The sequence below is a fragment of the Martes martes genome (assembly GCF_963455335.1).
Source record: "Martes martes genome assembly, chromosome: 10".
Lineage (NCBI taxonomy): Eukaryota > Metazoa > Chordata > Mammalia > Carnivora > Mustelidae > Martes > Martes martes.
The window spans coordinates 63,235,689-63,257,109 of NC_137898.1; the positions used below are offsets into that span (position 1 = coordinate 63,235,689).

At 42.2% G+C, this 21,421-nt stretch overlaps 1 protein-coding gene across 1 annotated transcript in view; it reads right to left on the reverse strand.

The window, feature by feature from the left end:
* Positions 1 to 218: 218 nt before the first annotated feature.
* INTS4 (integrator complex subunit 4) overlaps positions 219 to 21,421 on the reverse strand; it is a 119,438-nt gene continuing 98,235 nt past the window's right edge. Inside the window, exons 17-23 of the mRNA XM_080817825.1 lie at positions 19,445 to 19,525; positions 17,063 to 17,193; positions 11,614 to 11,673; positions 9,915 to 10,074; positions 9,577 to 9,720; positions 5,011 to 5,131; positions 219 to 1,085 (exon numbers count right to left, since the gene is read on the reverse strand). Of these exons, the coding sequence (XP_080673951.1) occupies positions 907 to 1,085; positions 5,011 to 5,131; positions 9,577 to 9,720; positions 9,915 to 10,074; positions 11,614 to 11,673; positions 17,063 to 17,193; positions 19,445 to 19,525 (876 nt within the window). The 3' untranslated portion in view covers positions 219 to 906. The remainder of the gene's footprint in view (positions 1,086 to 5,010; positions 5,132 to 9,576; positions 9,721 to 9,914; positions 10,075 to 11,613; positions 11,674 to 17,062; positions 17,194 to 19,444; positions 19,526 to 21,421) is intronic.

Below are 21,421 nucleotides of genomic sequence, written 5' to 3' on the forward strand. Positions count from 1 at the left end.
TGGATTTGAATGAAAACAGCTATACTACTTACTGTCCAGGCTCCCTCCCAGGCTTCTCTCAGGTCTCCGGAAGATTTGGTTGGCTGCAGCAAGGATTAAATGGCAGATGAAGTAGCAGGGCCCGCACACAGTTAACGCCTCTGGAGCATTTACTGCTCTTATACCGCAGCTACACCTGTAACTCACATGCAGCTCCAACCCTGGAGTCATCAAAGATTCAGTGAGAAATGCCTTTATTTCTTATACTGGATCACTTTTCCATAATCCTTGTTTCTCCTAAAATATGGCCCTCATGCATTATTTTGGTTCTAAGGGTAATGACAGGCAAGATCAAGAATCTCTCTCAGGGATGAAAATGATTCATTCTCCAGCTATTCATCCAGTCCTTGGCGTAGCTACTGCCTACATTAGGGAAAGAGCTTCTTGGCAAGATAGTGATGTCTAAGGCCATTCAGGAACCATCGGTGGCGAGAAAGTACAGCTGTGAAAGGAGTGGGCCCTGGCAAACAGACTGCTAATTTAAAAAACAAGATTATGCTCCAGTAAGCCATTCTTTAGAGGTGGCTTCAAAACTTTGTTTCACACTTGAGGAACATAACCATGTGATATAAATATTGAACCTACAGCCACATAATTTTTTTAAGGACGAGGAACTAGAACAGCTAGGTGTTTTTTCAACTTTATTGGTGCAGGGGGGAACTGTCAGGGAAGGAGGAGGTGTAGACTTAAAGTTTTTTGGCTTTTTAATGCAAAATAATTTATTGTGTGTTTGATACCAGATGAGACCAGACAGGTCATGGTGCTCATGCCTACAAGCCATCTCCAGGTGAAGTGCTCTAGGCTTTTGCCTCACTCTGCTACCTAAGAAGGGCCTTCCCGGCCTGGGCTCTACAGATTGCTGGTGACTCAGCGCCTTGCGGGTTTGGGCATTATGTAAACTTTCACAGACTTGCTGAAGGGGATGGTGCCCTCGATGCTGGTTTCCACCTGGGGTGACACCTCACCACCCTCGATCCACGGGGATTTTGGAATGCGGGAACTGGAGTTGTAGGCCAGCAGCAGCCTGACTTCCACCTGGCATGGTTCTGGGAAAAAAAAAGACAAAAGAAATCCTCTATGACTGGGCAACTGCTAGGAATTGGGGAGAAATGTCAAGTAAAAGCCACATCAAAGACAGAAGCAGTAAGGTTTCTAAACATTTCTTCATCTGTCTTTAACCCTTCCCCCTCACCAAACAAAGACACTTTCCCAGCCTGAATCCTGTGAGGCTGAGCCCGAGCCTACAGATGAGCTGCTTCTCCGCCACCTCCTCCTCCAGTCCCTGTGGGCTCCCCGCAGCTCAGATCCGTGGCTGACTACTAAAAACTTTGCCTCAGAGGCCTTCTGGCTTCCAGAGAGGGCCACATGGGCCTATACAGGGCTGTTTCTCATGGCCAGATAACCATGCTCTTCCTGTGTGGCTGAGCCTGGGCATCAGGGCCACAAACACCGTAGACGCTACCGTCTTAGTGGATAAACAACCTTGATTTGATTAGGAAACAGTTCTGACAAGAAATTCTCACCAGTGAACAGGAACACATTTTAGGGACCTAAAATCATGTCACTAAACCTTCCTTTCTTTCATGCATGTAGCAGGCCCGAGTGAGCAAGTAAGCCCTCTCTCAAGTTGCTGACCATCTGCTGGAAACAGAGACAGTTACAAAAGGAGCACAGCGCTCTAATCAAATCTGTAAGGACAGTGAGGAGGGGGCCCAGGAAGGCTTTGTTTATTTTTTTAAGCAATTTCTTTTTTTTTTTTTTAAGATTTTATTTATTTATTGTCAGAGAGAGAGAGTGCACAAGCAGAGGGAGCGGCAGTCAGAGGGAGAAGCAGGCTCCCACCTGAGCAGGGAGCCTGATGCAGTACTTGATCCCAGGACCCTGGGATCATGACCTGGGCCGAAGGCAGATGCTTACTTAATAGACTGAGCCATCTAGATGTCCCCCAGGAAGACTTTAGAATAGAACACCTGCTCTGTGTCAAGCACGCAACCCCAAGAGTTCTTACCCTGCCACACCACAGAAATCTGTCACAATCCCCTCTCCCCCCGCAAAAGTCCCAAGGCTCTGCAAGTTTCTAAGTGAATGTGCAAATTCACGCCAGTGGGAGTATTTAAACCCACTTGATATACTGAAGCAATTAATCTTTCTGTTAACCATGTGGCTTCTACAAAGGATAGGGAGAGTATTTCAGAAGAGCCTAAGGGCAGGTGCAAAGGCCCAGGAACAGAGTAAGCTTGGGATATCCTCTTAAATTTCATGTGACTGGAGCAAAATGTGCAAGTATTAAAGATTAGCCCAATGCTAAGAAATACAGAGGAGAAAAGTGAGAGCTGGATGGATCTAAATGAACAAGGGCAGAGGTCCCAGGACTTCTCAAAGCCTCTCCAGACCTCTTCCTAGTCACTTCCAGACTTCTCTGTAGGGAGGAAAACAGAGACGGAATTGCTGTCCTCCAGGAAGGGGAAGGATCCCAAGAAGCCAGAGCAACCTAGCCGGCCCAAGAGTGGCCTCAGCACACCACTTACCAGCCATGTGGTACAAACACAACCGTGTATCTGTAATGAAACCAGTGCTGCATTCTGGCATCAGGATCTGGTATCAGCTCTCCCACTATGCTCCCCTCTTTTGTCCCAGATGGCTGTTGCCAACCCCAACCACAACCCAGCCCCAACTCTCACAGCGCTTTCAGCCAAATCCTGGTGAGGTCAAAGGACTCAGCCCAACTGTTCATTGTGCCCTCCCTGCATGTAGTAAGAATGGCAATTCAAACCACTGCCATAAGAGGAAAGGAGAGGGGAGAGAAAACGAGGGACAGTGGGAGAAAAAGATCAAAGATTATATGGGACAAATCATGCAACCTATTCATCATGCCTGGAAGAACAGCTTTCCTATGAGGTATATATTCTTGCTCCTATCTTACAGGTAAAGAAAATGAGACAGAGAGGTAAAACCACTTTCTCGGGATGGTACAGCAAGGGAGGCAGAATCTAGAACCAGGTCGGAGTGACTCAAGCTTCTGACATGGCAGTAGCCTGTCTCTCAGAGGAGAGGTCCCTGGTAAGGAGCTGCTGAAGGACTGCATGGAGGAAATGCTCCCCAGCACTAGACCCCATCTCCTGGATTAGCACAAAGACAGCGCAGGGCATTCAGAATGAGAACACATCTCACTAGTGTCCCAGGCATCCCAGGTCAGAAGGGAACATGGTATAATGAAAACACAAGGGATTTGGAAATTGGGAAATCTGCATGCCAGTCTCAGTGGCCCCATGATCCACTATGTGGGCCTCCATTTATGCATCTTAAAATGAAAAAAAGGGGGGCGCCTGGGTGGCTCAGTCGGTTAATAAAGTATTATGCTGAGAAAAGAGAGATCTGTAATAGCAATCTCTCAGAGGAGGTGATCCTGAACGAATGAGAATTTTTCAGGCTCATGACAGCCTAGATGGTAGCCCTGGCTCAGGCAAGGAGCTGCTGTAGGAACAGGGCAAGTCACTAGGCCCTGCCAACACCCTTGAGGCTCTTCTGAGATCTAACATGCTACTAAGTGCTTCTCTGAACCTTGGGCCTTCCTCAACAATGCTGTCCCATGGCATATATACTTTCTAGCATATCGTGTCCATGTCTAGGATCCCTTTATCAGAACAGATTAGAATAAGAAATTCTGCCTTCCTGTGGTAGTGCAGAACACTCCAGGCAGCAGGGATATAAAATGAGGGATGCTCAGGGAGGAAGATCCTGGGTAAAGCATTGCTGGATGCTTCCTCAATTGTGCCAGGCCCAGGGTTATTGACTAGACCCCCAAAGGGGCTGCCCTGATATTTAACAGCACTACTTTCTCTTTGTGAAAACCTTATTATATCATTTATACTCACCTAACACCCTCGATAGAGGGAAACCAATAATAATAGCATTAGTTACTCATGTATTTAAAAATTCAGTGAAGGGGCGCCTGGGTGGCTCAATGGGTTAAAGCCTCTTCCTTCGGCTCTGGTCATGATCCTAGGGTTCTGGGATTGAGCCCCGCATCAGGCTCTCTGCTCAAATAAATAAATAAAATCTTAAAAAAGAAAAAAAAAAACCTCTTAAAAATTTTTTTTTTCAGTGAAAAAATATTCCAGAACATATCCACCTATTTCTAAAATAAACCAAATTTGGTGGCATGAAACTCTTTCTCCAGTAATAATCATGCTTCTGAATCATCTTTAGTGATTTAGGAAATACGGTGAGGCCAATTCTCCCCCACATTTTAGGTTCTGTAGACTGAGTCTCTTTTTCAAGTTTCAAAAGCAGCCTTACACACTTGAAATGTAATGTCTCATGTGCTTGTATTCTCCCACTTTATTCTTAAGAATTTTTAAAAATACTTATGTAACCTTCCTATCTTTTCACAAATTATTAAAGTATCACATTAAACCAGTTCTGTGGGAAGGCAGGACAGTAATAGTTGTCGTTCTACTTGTTTCAGGGGAATGAACTGAATGGTTCATAGGCAAAAACAGAAAAGTTTTAATTTGGGGTAAGAAACAGAAAACTGCTTAACTTCCAGATAGAGCAAGGCTCAGGACTAACTCCTAGGTGGAGAACTATCATCTTCATTTTGAAAGTGAGGAAACAGTTTCAGAAGGCAGAGGGACTTGTCCGAGGCTACGTAGCAAGTCAGTGGCAGAGACAGGACAAGAAAATAGTGTGCTGGTATCCAGCCGAGGGCTCTTTCCACGAGATTCCATTCTGTTATAACTCCTGTACATCTTCTGACAAAATCTTGGGCCTCGAGCAATCAAAGCAATGCAGCAAATGAGTCTAAGTGTAGCCAGTTTGGGGTTTTAAACTTCTTAAGAAATCAAGTACAGTCCTCAGCAGGCCTGACAGAACCATGTATTTTTGAAAAACAAAAAACCAAATGCCTACAGGTAAGTGTGATCCCTAGGAGCATATTTTCCTGTCCAGCCTGGTCCACTGATCCTTTACCTGTCCAGGCAGTGTGGGAGAGGTACACCTGAGTGATAAGCCGGTGGCGCCCTGGGCCAGGATTCCGGAAGTCAGCTGGCTTAGGATGAATCATCTGAGCCTGGCCATCTGGATATAAGACCTAAGAGGTGAGAGAAATGAGAAAAAGAGACAGAAGAGCTATGAGTTTTCAACAAAACTGCGCCGTCTGTTGTGAACCTCAGGAGAGGAGAAACAGAAGACACCAGCCTTCACTAAGAACTGTTCCTGGAGTGGGGGACAATACTGTCAGCATCTCTGTATTCCTTGCCCCAGCACAAAGCAGTGTTTGGTAAATGTCCCTGAATTAATGATGAAGAAGTGACAAGAGTCAAGTGCCTCTATTAAGTACAAAAACAGGTAAAAATACCAGCCCTGATGGAAAAGGCACCCCCATCAGGATGACTTTCTCTTTCCTCAACTCTTAAGCACTTCATGGGCCAGGATCCACCACCAACCAAAAAGTATTAAGAATAATTTTGTAATTGCATTCTCTACTCTAGGTTACAGGATGCTAAGGAGCACTTTCTACTGCTCTGTCAAAGAAGGGTCTGCTCCGTTAAAAAACAAAATTCAGCCAAGTAAATTTGAAGATCTAATTGGCTTTATTAAGAGTCTAGCAAGTAGAGAGATGCTCTGAGGAGCTGGACAAAATGGGAAGGACATATTCCTGGAATAGGTTGGAACTGTAATTAAGTCTTAGTTTCCTGTTGTGGGGGGCAAATGACTCCAGTTTGGACTTGTTTTCTTGTTTTGTTTTGTTTTAACAGCTGGGCAGTTCTCAAATCTCATATAAGGCCAGAGTACTTTCCTCACATCCCAGGGCAGCCTCACGACTACCTGCGCGGACAGCCTATTGCACAAATGAAAACCAACAGATGCAGCTTATCCGAGAACTGAGGGCCTCGACTATGGAAACCTACCGGTAAGGACAGAGAAGGGAACTGCAAATGCCTTTCAACTCTGAAACTCTGGAGAGGCCCAGCTCAGCCCACCTGCCCCATAATGAGAGAAGACTTCAACTGCTTCCATGCTGACCTCAAACTTTCTAATTGTTTAAGCTCTTCTTTCCAGTTTATCTCTTAATTCAGGCAAAAGACCCAGAAGGCAAAACATTCCCTGATGGTAACCAAAACAAGCAATAACAACTGCCCTGAGCCAACAAGAGCCCTTGTGGTTGACTCCCAAGACAATCATGACTTGAGCTTCACTGCCCACCTGCAAGTACCCACTGACCTTTGTCCCACAATTTCCTCAAAGAAACCTGCAAGTGTTTTCAGACCTTTGGAGACTGTCTTTGAGACAGTAGTCCGCTGTCTTTCCAGAGTTGGCCTCACTGAAAGGAATTTTGTCTTGTTTCACCACTGCTCCTTTATGTGTCTTTGGATTTTGTCACCAGCGAGTGGCCAAACCTGGTCTGCTTGGGACCCTTAAGGGTCAGGTGCCCTTGCACCCCTATACCCCAGCTACACTAATCACCTTTCACCTGCCCAGAACAGAAGGAGTGATGGTCTGGACAGCACCTTCCTCCCATCAGAGCTGTCCCACAAGGAGCAGTGAGTCCCCCACCATCCCACCTGCAGAGGCAGCAGAACAGTCCGACCATGCAAATGGTAGAGTGACTTTGGAGACTTTTCAGTACAGTCTAGAAGGTGACCCTTACATAATCTGCCTGCAACTTCACTTATGCTCAGTTGGTCACTGAACTGTTTCTCAGGGATAAACGTGAAACAGTAGTTCTCAACTCTAGCTGTACATTAGAATCAGATAAGAGTTATTGTTATCATTTTTTTAAGGATTTATTTATTTGACAGAGAAAGACAGCAAGAGAGAGGGAACAAAAGCAGGGAGAGTGGGAGAGGGAGGGGCAGGCTTCCCACTGAGCAGGGAGCTGGATCCCAGGACCCTGGGATCATGATCTGAGCTGAAGGCAGATGCTTAATGACTGAGCCATCCTCAGTGGCTCTACTGGTACTGGTACTCATGGACCCTACTCTCAGGATTCTGATTTAACTGGTATAAGCTGAGGCCTGTGCATTACTTTTTAATGCTTTCTTAAAGTGTGATTAGGGTAGATAACCACTAATGTGGGGAAACAAAAACAAAAAGAAAAAAAAAACCCTGTAGTACAACCTCACGGCCAACTCAGAATTAGTTCTGTGTAGGTCTTATGATTTATAATAAAGAATTCCTTTAAAAAAGAAAAAAAGGGGGGCACCTGGGTGGCTCAGTGGGTTAAACTTCTGCCTTCAGCTCAGGTCATGATCTCAGGGTCCTGGGATTGAGAGCCCCGCATTGGGCTCTCTGCTTGGCAGGGAGCCTGCTTCCTCCTCTCTCTCTACCTGCCTCTCTGCCTGCTTGTGATCTCTGTCAAAGTAAATAAATAAAATCTAAAAAAAAAAAAAAAAAAAAAAAAAAAAAGAAAGAAAAAAGAAAAAAAGGAATTCCTATTGGGAAGCCAGAGGTTTTTTTCCCCTCTCTTGTCACCACAACAAATCTTCAGGGCCTGACTCATTCATATCTCTTCCAGGAAGGCTTCCCTGCCTGTCCCTGGCTATCTGTCCTCAAATCGTACTTACTGTTAATGCTTGCATCCCTTCTTTTATTGGTAGCCCTTCTGCATAAATACCTCCTCTAGCCCTTATCCTTCGTTCTTACTCATCCTTTCAGACCTCCCCATGCACTGGTGTCTCCACAAAGCCCTTCTTTTCCTCAGCCTCCTACCACACTCTACAAATTAAATACTCTCCATCATGTGCATGTGTATTTTAAGCATATTACAGAATTTTTTATGGTAGCTAAAAACTGGAAATAAACCGGGGCGCCTGGGTAGCTCAGTGGGTTAAGGCCGCTGCCTTCGGCTCAGGTCATGATCCCAGCGTCCTGGGATCGAGCCCCGCATTGGGCTCTCTGCTCAGCAGAGAGCCTGCTTCCTCCCTTCTCTCTCTGCCTGCCTCTCTGCCTACTTGTGATCTGTCTGTCAAAAAAAAAAAACAAAAAAAACTGGAAATAAACCTGTAGGGAAGGAAAATTAATTTTCCCTCTACCCTTCTAAGTTCTTGACTAAGATCACTCCTATAATAAAAGACAGATAAACAGGGGGAAAAAAACCCAAACACAAGTTTAATAACATGTATATGTTCTATATACATGGGAAATATTCAGGAAAACTGAACTCCCTGAAATGGCTGAAGTCATCACCTTAAATACCATCTTCCACTAAAGACAAAAGAAAGACGTTGAGGTGGAAAGGAGCCAGTTTTGGCTCAATGAACAAGCACAATAAACAAGGGTAAGATTGTTGTAAAATAAAAAAAATTTTTTTAAGTAATCTCTGCATCCAGCGTGGAACTCAAGCTCCACCAACTGAGCCAACCAGGTACCCCTGTTATGCAAATTTAAGTTGATGCCTGCCCCACTGTTAAGAGTTTCTAGGATTGTCATCCTTCTCTTCCTGGACAGAGGGAGACTCCTTTACAAAGGGTGATCTCCCTTATAAATGTAAATTTATCTCACAAAAGGGCAATTTCTCCGTTTTCAGAGATTCTCCTGTGTCTTCAGCCTCTTGAAAATAATTGTCCTAATAATCCTTATGCCAAAGAAATATCTGGGGTGGCATATTGTGCTCCCCTTCATTCCTGCCTTTGAAACTTCCAAGTAGTTTCACACTCTGCAAGCTGAGTTAGTACAAAGTTCCATTATTTCACTGAACCAGTCAGTCTCTTAATCTTGAGAATAAGTCAGCTCCATTTCAACCGCTGTGTCTTATTTCAGAAGGCAGTGTTGCAGATGGGTTCCCAAAATTAGGCCTATAGTATGTGAGCAATCAGGTATTTAGTAAGAGGCCACAGTATTCTTCTCCTGTCTTCGTCTGAGTGATGTTTTATAATTGCATGTTCATTGGTCTTTCACTGATACTGCGCATCCTGAGGGCAGGAATTCTGACACATTTGCAACCCTACTGCTTATCATGTGCAACAGAGTAAGCATTGCTACGTGGATGGATGGATGAGTGAGCAGTACTCTTTGTGGGGCTTAACTGCAGACTGTCTAAATCAACTGGCGTCTCTACTGCATTTGCATGTGTGTCTAATATAGCTAACTTAGGAAAAAATACTCCCAAGCGCTTGCTTTTTTCAACCCTTAAATTTTGCTCACCAAGCTGACCCACCCACAGCCCGGAAAGGACTCGTTTATTATAAATAAGTTTGATTGTGGCCCTGAAAATACCAAGTCTGCACCTCACTGTTACAAAACTAGAAAGGCCCCTGTCATCCGGTAAGCACTCACCAGGTACCAGGGGCTACATATACTTTATCTCCTTTCACTGCCAATTGCTCCTATTTGTTAGTTGTAGAACCTGAGCTTCAGAGTTCAAAGTACCTTGCTCCAAACCACAATCAGCAGAAGAGATGGGATTCACACCCAGACTCTTTCTCAGAAGGACTCTCCATCCCCCCACAACTTTCTGTCCCTCAGACAGAAATCACAGGGCTGCTGGAGTTACAGTCAGTGTGGAAGCCCCGTGGGGACTGAACCCTGACAGACCTGGACCTTCACAGTGCTCTGAGGGTCCTGCACGTGTTCCAGGGTTGCATCGACATCCAGGGCCACAACCAACCCAGATGTAAACCGCAAAGGATTGTCTGACTCGCCTGCTGGCTCGATGATTGTGGCTGAAGCTTTGTGGATCTGTAAGTGAGAAGAAAACACAATGATTCTAAAGCCAGGCCATCCCTGGGCAACAAAACATGATCCATGCACTGTCTCCATGAGCAGGGGGACATGTGGGAGCCCATCAGGGGAAAGGCCCTCGCCCAGATGCTCAACTGGTCAAAGATCATCAAGGTGAACAGTTTTGACTATCTCAACAGACGTGGCCTGACCTGTTCTGGAAGGGGGAGGTGCAAGAAGGTACTCTGCCGCAGCATGGTCTGTAGAATTTTGACCACTTCTACCGGTTTGGATGTCATAAGTCGGGGCATAAGGTCAAGAAGTTTGTCCACAAAGCTGTCCTGTAAGTGGGGCAAATCAGCGATAAAACACCTGGAAGAACAAACAGAAGCAACTGACTAGGCATTCATTTATGCAGGCTGAACCCCAAACATATGCCAAACCCTGAGGGATGAGAAATGATGAACTGAAGGAGCTTACGGTTCCTGACTGAGAAAGCCAGGCACCTAGATAATTATGGTGATGTGACCATCCTCATAGGCCTGTTTACTGAATATCCGTCCTCATAAGCCTGTTTACTGAATATCCGTATGTGCCAGGTAGATTCTGTGTTTTACGTGATCTTACTTAGTCCTTCCAGCAATCCTGTGCACTGCTGGAATTATTTTCATATTAATAGATTCATTACTTAATTTAAGAAATATGTCTTTAAGACTTAGCAAGTGCCAAGTACTATCACAGGCACCAGGGACATAACAGTGAGCTAAAGAGAAGAAAATGCCTATCTTAATGAGGCTTATATTTGTTGATACGAACACTGAGATTCAGAGAAAATGATGCACTGAGGCTTTAAAAAGTTAAGTAACTCATTCCCTGCACTGATTCCACAATACTTCTGCCTTACAGAAGGAGACAGTCAAAAAATCTTCCACTGAGGAGGTGATATCAATGCAGGGACTCGGGGGCTGAATGAAGAAAGACCGTCCAACCCTACACGACAGATAAGGAACTGTGGCACACCAAAGCTATCACCTTACCAAAAGTCTCCTCAACCCTACTGTGCAAAAACAGACTCTCCACCTTAAAGAACCTAAAACCAAAAGTAAGGCATGAACTTAGTTGCAATTTGAAGCCAGGCTCTTAAAGGGCCAAGCAGAGCAAATCATTTGCTAGAGAGCAGCGCCTATTGGTGAAGCATGGTATTGCAACTCAGCTCTACATGGAAGACTGGCAAGTATAGAGTCATGGAAACTTCAGGTTTGGTGAAGTTCATGGGGGCAAGGACGAGGGGTGGAAAAATGAAATATCAGACTTAATAAATGTCAGACTATAAAATCCTATAAATGCCTTCCTCCTAGTATTATATTGGTAGCACACCACCTGTCTGGTCACTAACTCAACTACTACTTCTTTGCCAAGACTTCCACTCATCTATTGCATCTGTTTTAACTAATTTACTCCATACAGAATTGTGAGAAAACATAGTTGTACTGCAGAATATAAGTTCTTAATAGATTTATGGAACAATTTTTTGTAGATTATAGAAAAATATGGAAATTTAAGAACAATGGTGAAAAGAACAAACATGTTATGATTTTTCAAAAAAAAAAGTTTGTTTTACCATGTAGTACTTGTCTTTTTCATGGCCCAGCTGAATGCTGAATCCAAATGATTCCTGATGTTTTCATTATACCATTGTATGTTTAGCTGAATTTAGCTAAATTTTAGCTGAAAAAAGAAATTTATATACCCACTAAAGAAAATACACAATTAGGGCACAGTGCTACAGAAAACACATTGGCTGCATGAGTTAAATCAAGGGTTCTGGCTTGTGATTGCTCTTGTTGCCCTGTACGTGCTATTCTCTGCATAACCGAGGTTTAATAAGCTAGAAGGTGATGAAACTATTACCTCTGAAAAAAGTCCACTTCCTGTAAAAACTTTTCACACATCCCAAATAAGGGGTCAACTCTGTAGAAAAAGAGAAAAACAAACAAACAATACACACATTTTGCTTCTGTAATCTTCCATCTGAGGAATTAGGACCAAATTCCCAGAAACCCGAGTCTACATGAAAGGAGAATGAGAGTAGTACACTATCAAAATTATCTCTAAGAGAAAGAGCAGACTTCTAATGGACCCAGGGGGAAAATATCTGCCAGGATCCCAAGACCCAATTCAGACACTGCAGTGACTGTTGGGCTCAATGAACGCTCAAAGTCAAGGGCTATTCTAGGCCACACCTGGCATCAGACTGACTGAGGATTCAGGACAGAAGCAGAGCTTGTGGGCAGTGCAGCATCACGCTCCTCCTCTGTGGGACTCCTCGAAGCGCTCTACTCAGCAGTCCAGAGGGCCGTCTGGGAGCTCTAAACTGGCCCAGGATGGAAAGCTCGGGTGCGAGGAGAGGATATCTACACCAGGTGAATTTGGAGACTATCCTGTTTAGAAGCCTCATGTTCCACTGACTCAATGAAGCCCAAAGCTATGGAGTCTGCATCAGGCAACTACAGTTCATTGATAGTTCCTTCTGGTCTACATGCAGTTTTCTCAGTGATCATTTTTACTATGGCACTGTCACCAAGTAATACAGCTGATGCTACCAGGTTTCTAAGGAACAGACCTAGAAGGTTAACCAAAGGTCAGATTCTCATGACAAAAAGGAAAAGGTTTTGTTACTACTTTGCCCACAGACACAGACTATGTTCTTTCTTCATCACTTGGTTCTTTTTATTTCTTATAATTTCTGAATGACACTTTGCATTTATTTTCATTAATATATTATTCATTAGAGGAGTAAAGTGCCAGTAAAGAAAAACAAATACTCTTTACTTATATAAAAACATGGAAGGAAATGGTGTTAACTTTCATTTTTTAAAAAAAGATGTATTTATTTGAAAGAGAGAGAGAGAACATGAACAGGGAAGCAGGGAAGGAGGCACAGGGAGAGAGAATCCTGAAGCAGACTCCCTGCTGAGCATGGAGTCCAATGCAGGGCTCAATCCCATGACCCATGAGATCATAACCTGAGCCAAAACCAGGAGTTGGCTCCTTAACCAACTGAGCCACCCAGGGACCCCACTGGGGTTAAGGTTCTTCTTCTTTTTTTTTTTTTTAAGATTTTATTTATTTATTTGACAGACAGAGATCACAAGCAGGCAGAGAAGCAGGCAGAGAAGCGGGCAGAGAGAGAGGAGGAAGCAGGCTCCCCGCTGAGCAGAGAGCCCGATGCCAGGACCCTGGGATCATAACCTGAGCCGAAGGCAGAGGCTTTAACCCACTGAGGCACCCAGGTGCCCCTCGGGTTAAGGTTCTTAATAACCTAGTTTAGTCTTTCTATTAAAATGTAAATTCCATGAAAATAGGGATTTTGTATTAATCATTTTGACACAGGATGTGTTTCCTGACACGAGCAGCTATGACAATAAATATCTGTTGAATGAACAAGTAAATGAGAAATGACAAATGGAAACTTACTCTACAAGCAACATGCATTTGAATTCTTTTCCTAAAAAGCAGGTAGCACTAGAAACTTTCTTAACTCTGATAAATGACCAGAAATAGAACTGTAATTTGATAGTGAGGCTCACCCACCGAAGATATCCAGGAGTGAGAGGGCTGGAAGGGAGACCTCCAGCTAAGCAGGGGTGAAAGGAAGGTAATTCAGTCAAGCTTATAAAGAGTCATCTTGGAGGGCTTAAATAAAATACAGATTTGGGAACCCTCCCTAAACCTAAAACAGAGCAGGAAGCTTCACCTACATGCTATGTGAAGTAGGCTTTAGCACTAAAAACATCTACTTTTTTCTTGGTGTAAGGAATGAAAGCAGGGGAAAAGTGAAGTCCACTGGGAAATCAAAAACACTGACCTATAGCTGACTTTTGTTTATAAGTATGCAAAGACAATGGGAAATTATTAGATGTTAAAAAGATAATCAGGGCTATAAAGGAGACCAAGCAGACCTCAATGAGATAAAGTCAAGGCAAGAAAGCACAGAAAACTTACTGAAAATTCTAATAACTAATGTCAGTGATATTAAAGAGGAGATCTAAAAGGATACTACACTGATAAAGCAAGAGAAACTGTTAGGAAAGGGGTACACAGAAGAAAACACACTCAGAAATGAACGGTAATAATGAAATCAATTCAACAGTAAAAGAATTCTACAATGAGGGGCGCCTGGGTGGCTCAGTGGGCTGAAGCCTCTGCCCCACATCGGGGCTCTCTGCTCAGCAGGAAGTCGGCTTTCCCCCTCTTTCTCTGCCTGCCTCTCTGCCTACTTGTGATCTCTGTCTCTCAAATAAATACATAAAATCTTAAAAAAAAAAAAAGAATACTATGATGAAAATTGAAGTAGAGCTTAAAAGAGCATACTAAAGAATTTACACAGAATACAGAGTAGAAAAACTAAGAAACTGAAATTATGAGAAAAAAGAGAGACAGGCAAAACAGATCCAGAAGACACAACATCCAGTATGACAGACTGTACTGGATGGAAGTAGTAGTTATTAAAGAAATAATGGAGGGGAAAAATTCCTCGAGCTAAAAGCAGAGCTTACACTGAAAGTCAGTGAGAACACTGAAAAAAACCAAAAATCAAAAAACACAAAACACCACATACATATCTGAGTAGAATTTCTGAATTCTAAAAAGGAAAAAAAATTTACAGCTCTGAACCAGAAAAATAAGTCTCCTACAAAGTAAAGAGAACCAGACAGACATCAGACATCCTAACTGTAATACAAAATACTAAACAGTAACATAGCAATATTGACAGAGCTCTGAAAGAATTCCAGTTATGTATAAGAGCAAAAGAAAGGCAGTTTCAGACACGCAGGGTCTCTTATATATTTATTCAGAAAAACAATTACTAGAAAGCTAGAATGTGTTCCAGTCAAATAGTGAATTAGAACAAGGAATGTCAAAAAGCAACTATAGTACAAAAAAAAAAGTAGTGAGCAATTTGGAACTAATTTTGAAAAAATACTTATAAAGGCTAATGAATACTTTAAGAACCGATTCTTCAAATAAGAAATACATTATAAAAATATAATAAGCTGAAACTGAGTTCCAAATGATTTAACAGTATGAGACAATCAAATAAAAACATATTAAAATTTTATCTTGATCTGAGGTGATCTTGATAATCATAAAGTCTATTTAACTTTTTATGTTGATAAATATAAGTTGAATGTGTTTATTAAAAATACAAGTAAAAATACTATTTACACATAAACTAATATAAGCTAACATGCATCAAGTGTTTACTCTGAATGAGTGAGGCAGTATTTTAAGAGCTTTACATTTAATAATTTACAATAACCCTGTGAGGGTGAAGCAGTTACTATTATTATCCCAGTTTAACTTAGGGGGAACAAACTGAGGCACAGGCAGAGAGGCAGGCAGAGAGAGAGAGAGGGAAGCAGGCTGAGCAGAGAGTCTGATGGAGGACTCTATCCCAGGACCTTGAGATCATGACCTGAGCCGAAGGCAGAGGCTCAACCCACTGAGCCACCCAGGCGCCCCGAGGCACAGAAGTCTTAAGCAACTTGTCCATGGTCACTAAGTTTGCAAATGGTGGGGGTCAAGATATGAGTCTAAGAAACAAGGAACCATAGCCCTCTTAACCTCTATGTTCTATTGCCTTTCACTGGAAAAGTTCAGACGTAGGGTTAAAACTTTCAAACCCTTGGAAAAAACAAAGAAACAAAGAAAACAACCAATCTAGCAAAAGTCAAGGAAAAAAAAAGGCAGAAATGAATACAAGCGGAAAGTATAAAATACTATAGCACAAGAATTAATTTATTAGTCTTTGTATAATGACATGGAAAAATGGAATATCACTGGATGAAATGGAAAGGAGGCAGAACACAAAGTATATTATGATTCCACTTATATTAATACACAAATTTATAATCTATATATATTTATCTGCCTTGGGAAGAGTCTATTAACAGTTGTTTCAGAAAGGGTAGATTGTCAGGGAACCTTCACTTAATCTGCAATATTTAAATTTTTTACAATAATCACACATAAACTGAAGAACATATATATGTATGTATGTATGTGTGTGTATATACACACACACACACACACACACACACACACACATATATATATATATATTTTTTTTTTTTTTAAATAAAAAGAGTATAGATGCAAGGGGCTCCTGGGTGGCTCAGTCGGTTAAGTATCTGCCTTCCGCTCAGGTTATGATCCCAGGGTCCTGGGATAGCTTGTGTCCTCTCTTTCTCTCCCTGTCTCAAACAAATAAGTAAAATCTTAAAAAAAAAAAAAAGTGTAGATGCCAACACAAGCACCCATCTTTGCTCAGCTGTGACTGGCAAACAGTAGGGATTAAACATTTGTTAAACGAATGATGCCTATCTCTAAGATTACATCACTACCTGATTTTATCAGGTCACTATCAAAATCAGTGAAGAAGTAAAATAACATTCAGAATGTTCTTTCTGACCTGGTATTTTTCATCACTTACTTAAACACTCCTATTTCTTTCTCTAGGTCACTTTTAGACCAATACCACCACCAGACAGAGCATCAGATGCATCTTCCACCTGGAATGAGCTATGGCATTGTGTCAAGTCTAGGATGCCATCATTCTTAGCAGGCACCTTTATTTTATGAAACACCAAGAGAGAAAAAAACCCGCTTTCAATCCAAGTGTGCCACACCATCAAAATATCTAATTTCAGAGAGTTTAAATTTAAAATGTGCATTTTAGAATCGATTAAATATGGCAATTCTAATGGAAAGTCTGATAGTGAGCTCTTACTATGTACCATGTACCACGTTAAGTGCTTCCACGTGTATCATCCCATTTTTCTTCATGGAAACCCCATGAGAAAGATGCTGTCATCATTCTCTTTTCACAGACAGGGAAACAAGGCACAGAGAGGCTAAGAAAATACCATCCCTAATCAAACAACTAGTAAGTGGGGAGGTCCGGGTTTGACCAAGGTAGTCTCAATGCACAGTACATTCTCTTCTTTTGTTTTTACTGCCTGGAAGAGCTTACTAATCCCTTCAGAAGAGAAAATATGGTTCCTGGTGCTAAATTCTTAAAGAAATCAATCAAGGACCATAAAGAATGTCCTTGTTGCCTGTTGACCTATGTTGTACTGTAGGCAACGGAGAGCCACTGCATCTTTCCAGAGATCCAGTTTGACCCAAAGATAGAACCTGGAGTATCTGAAAAAATGAAGAGTTTGCATACTGCTTAGCAAATTTTTTGTAAGTATCTTTTCACCTCCCAATAACCTTGGTGAGATCTCTGAGTGCATTTATTTGGAGGAGTCTTTGAAAGGACGGTGCCTCCCCTTTCAGCAGCCACACATCTTACCCTCGAGTAGTCCGAGCTGTTACTATAAGTTGCAAGGCTTTGGCCTGCAGCCTCATGTGATGTATAATCACCACCTGTTTATTCTCCACACCACTGTACATGAACTCCATTTTGTAGGTCTCTTCCATGATCTATAAGGAAAGGTAATGAAATATCAATAAAAATATCATGTTGGTTTTGATAGCAGCATAGAATTCTAGGTGAAATTCTTTAAACTGAGTTTTTTTAATGCCTGTGCTTTAACACTGAACTGAAATTATTTAAGTGCCTATGGTAAGAGAAATTAGGATAATTTGAGAGAAATTAACGTGTTGAGGAAATTAATATAGTATGTATGTCGTATGAAAACAGAGTAAGTTGTTTTGTCAGTTAAAAAAAAAGATTTTCATCCAGTAATAAAGTCATCTTAGTTGATGATGTCAAGGTATGAATAGTTCAATCACTGATAAAATCGTAAAGCACTGCTTATTACCCTAACCCCAAACTAGTGTGTTGTAGGAACAAATGAATGAACACTGTATATGGAAACCCAACCCTAGGAGAAGTCCTCAAGAATTTAGCACCAGGAACCATTAACCACATGTTAATCATCCAGACAGACTGTTTTACAGGCCCGGTCTGTTACTGGGAATATGGAGAAGAGAACAAGTGTAGAAAACAATGTCTATGACCTCAGCTCAAGCCCAGTTCATTAAGCTCTTGTTCTATTCGATCCAAATCAGCTACTCCCATCCAAATGATGCTCCTCTCCCCATCCTGTGCTTCCCTTCCTTTGAGGGCTTTGGGGTCAGAGAAAGGACTCCAGGCTCTCCCACAACCACCAGAAAGACAAGTTACCTAATTACACAGGGCCTCAATTTCCCTATCTGTAAATAGGGAAGAAGTAGCCCCAAAGTCATAAAACTTTAAGCATAAAATGGAGCATGGACAGCACTTAGCACAGTATCAGGTACCCAGCAACAGTAATTCCTTTCTCCTCTTTCTTCCAAACTACTACTCCCTGGTCCCACCCCTCCCACTCTGGGACTCTAGTCATTAGGTTCTACTCCCCTACAATAAGCCACACAGCAGGTCTGAAAGGAAGTCTAGTTCAGAGGACAGATCAAGTAGAGTAGTGGGAAGAAAACATAGTGGGTAGCAGAGGATCTGCGTTCAATTCCCTAACTCTACTACTCATACCTCTATAAATTTAACCTTGCTGAGCCTCAACGACTTCATCTACAAAATGGACTTAATATTCATTCTTACCTAATGGGATTACTGTGAGTGTTAATTAAAACAGACACGAAATCATTTAGTGAACTGTAATGTAACAATCATTAGCTTGCTATTGGGTCATAATCACTGGGTCATATACAGATGGACTCACTACCTGAAAGACAGGACCCAGAAGAGTTCACCAAATCCCAATACCTAAGAATGAAGGGAAACTGCTCAAAGTTAGAAAGGAAGAAACTCAAGGCAAATATAATTAAATTCTACTTAATGAACTGAAGAGTACATAAGGACCTTTCAACATTCAAATGTTGGTATAGGCTAAAAATATAAACAACTTCAAAATGAGTTCAGCTACATTTTCAGATGAAAGGTTCATGACAGTATTTACTGGATTTTAATATATCTGAAATACAAACTAATAATATTTTATTTTTTATTTTTTTAAAGATTTTATTTATTTATTTGAGAGAGAGATCACAAGTAGGCAGAGAGGCAGGCAGAGAGAGAGAGGGGGAAGCAGGCTCCCCACTGAGCAGAGAGCCCGATGTGGGGCTCGATCCCAGGACCCTGGGACCACGACCTGAGCCAGAGGCAAAGGCATAACCTACTGAGCCACCCAGGTGCCCCAATATTTTATTTTTTTTAAAGAGTGTATTTATTTATTTGACAGACATAGATCACAAGTAGGCAGAGAGGCAGGCAGAGGTGGGAGGGGAAGCAGGCTCCCTGCTGAGTAGATAGCCTGACATGGGACTTGATCACAGGACCCTGAGATCATGCCCTGAGCTGAAGGCAGAGGCTTATTAACCCACTGAGCCGCTCAGGCACCCCAAACTGGTAATATTTCAGAACACCGAAGCATCTTAAAAAACATCCAGTTACATAGCTGTATTTTACAGAGAAGGAAAAATCCAGGGAGGTTAAGCAGCCTCAATATCACAATATTAGAGGCCAACCTGGGACTAGAACCCAGGTCCCCTGACTCCAAAGCCAGTGCTGTGTCCCCTAATTATGCTGCTTCTCAAATCACTAACATCTGTCACAGGCTGGAACTGAGAAGGGCACAGCAGAGGCATGGAGCCATGTGAAAGCCTCTGGCTCCATCTTAGATGAGAAAATTCCTGGACAGAGATCCATCTGAGAAGAAGATCCCAAAATGCTTACCTGTTTTGCTGCTGCAGAGGCCAAATCACTCTGCTTCAAATACAAAGGGGCAGCCACATTCCACAGCTTTTCTTGCAGGGCCTACACAGACAAACCAGGGGATACAGAACACAGAGGTCACCAAGACTGGTGTATCATTTGAAGCTTCTGTGTTTGTTTTGCTTTGGAAATCTCCTGGATCACGACTTCCTCTCAATCTTATTCTTTTAAGCTAGTAAACCCTGCCTGTTATAGAGAAAGAGGAAATCAAAGGCTGAACTTCTTCCCATTCAATCCAATTCCTAGCCCAAAGGCCCTATATCTAGATCAGACCAGTGCTTGCAAGCAGATGGCTGGAGTCACGCAGGTCTCACTAAAATGTCCGAGAAAGCCATGGCTCTCAGCCCTTCTTGTTCCCAGAGCCACTAGACTACTCTGGCTGCCCAGACCCATCTTCCTTGACTGTGGTTCTTTTCTTTTGTTCACTATCCTTTGAAGAGCCCCATCACCTTACTGACATGTCACACCAGAAATCAAGAAGCTTTTCTACATTCTTCCCTTTCCCTCAATCTTTCTATGTTCAAAAGCATCAAGAGGAGCCACAATTTTACCTTCTATCCCTCTCCTCTCAGCCGTATGGCCCCAACTCTCATCTCTCTAAACCTCTGCTGTAGTCCCTAAAGACATAACCTAATGGCTTTATAGAAAATCTAGACTAACAATATCTAATAGAAATTAACATACACCATATATATAATTTTATATATTCTAGTAGCCACATTTTTAAAAGTAAAAAGAAACGGATGAAATTAATTTTAACAATATAGTTTATTTAACCCAGTATATTTAAGATATAATTTCACTATAAAATTAGTATTCTAAAAGTTAATAGTTTACATTGTTTTTCATCCTAGTAAGTCTCAGAAATCCGTGCGTATTTTGCATTTATAGCACATCTCAATTTGAACTAACATTTCAAGAACTCAATAGTCACATGTGCCTGGTGACTATCCAGTTAGACAGCAGCAGGTCTAAACAATACAGAAATTTTTAAAGCATCCAAATCATACTACCCTTAACAGTTATTGTTTCACTTCCAATCATTTTTCATATATATGCTTTTTATACAGTTGTAGTCTAAAAGCAGAATTGTGCATGCCTTTTTTTTTTTTGTACATTTCATTACACTGGGGGTGCCTGGGTGGCTCAGTGGGTTAAGCCTCTGCCTTCGGCTTACGTCATGATCCCAGGGTCCTGGGATCAAGCCCCCATCGGGCTCCCTACTCAGTGGGAAGCCTGCTTCTCTCTCTCCTTCTGCCTGCTGCTCCCCTCACTTGTGCCCTACCCCCTCTGTGAAATAAATACATAAAATTTTTTAAAAAAGGAAAGAGAGAAAGGAAGGGAGGGAGGGAGGGAGCGAAAGAGGGAGGAAGGAAGGAAAGAAAGAAGACCAACACTGACATGGCACTCTCTATGTATCAGACACTAGGCAAAGGGCTCTCACACACCCTGCTTGTTACCAACCCTTACCTATGTAGAATTATTATCAGCCCTGTTTCATAGAAGCTTGAAAAGGCCAAACAACTCTGCAAAAGTGGCATGGAGGAACTTTTTGCAATAATGAAAATGTTCTATATCTTGACTGTGGCGGTGGTTACACAGGTATATCCATTTGAAGGAATCTATCTAGCCAAATAAGAGCTGTACAAATCCCAACCCATTTCAGAGTACACACCCCCTTCCACGTATATACACATACCTGTAAAACCCTAAGCTCACACATCTTACAGTGAGAAATAACTTCTAACGACGCCATTTATTCTGACTTTGGTCAAATATCATAATCACTAACACTTGGAACCAAAGCCAGGATAAAGACTTATCAAGTGAGAAGGGGTCTCCAAAACCTAAGCCTAAATTGAGTGGGACTCTGCTGCTGAAGCTGAAAGCTACTGAACTAACTTAACACTGTTTTCATCTCAGCAAACTGGGATAGCT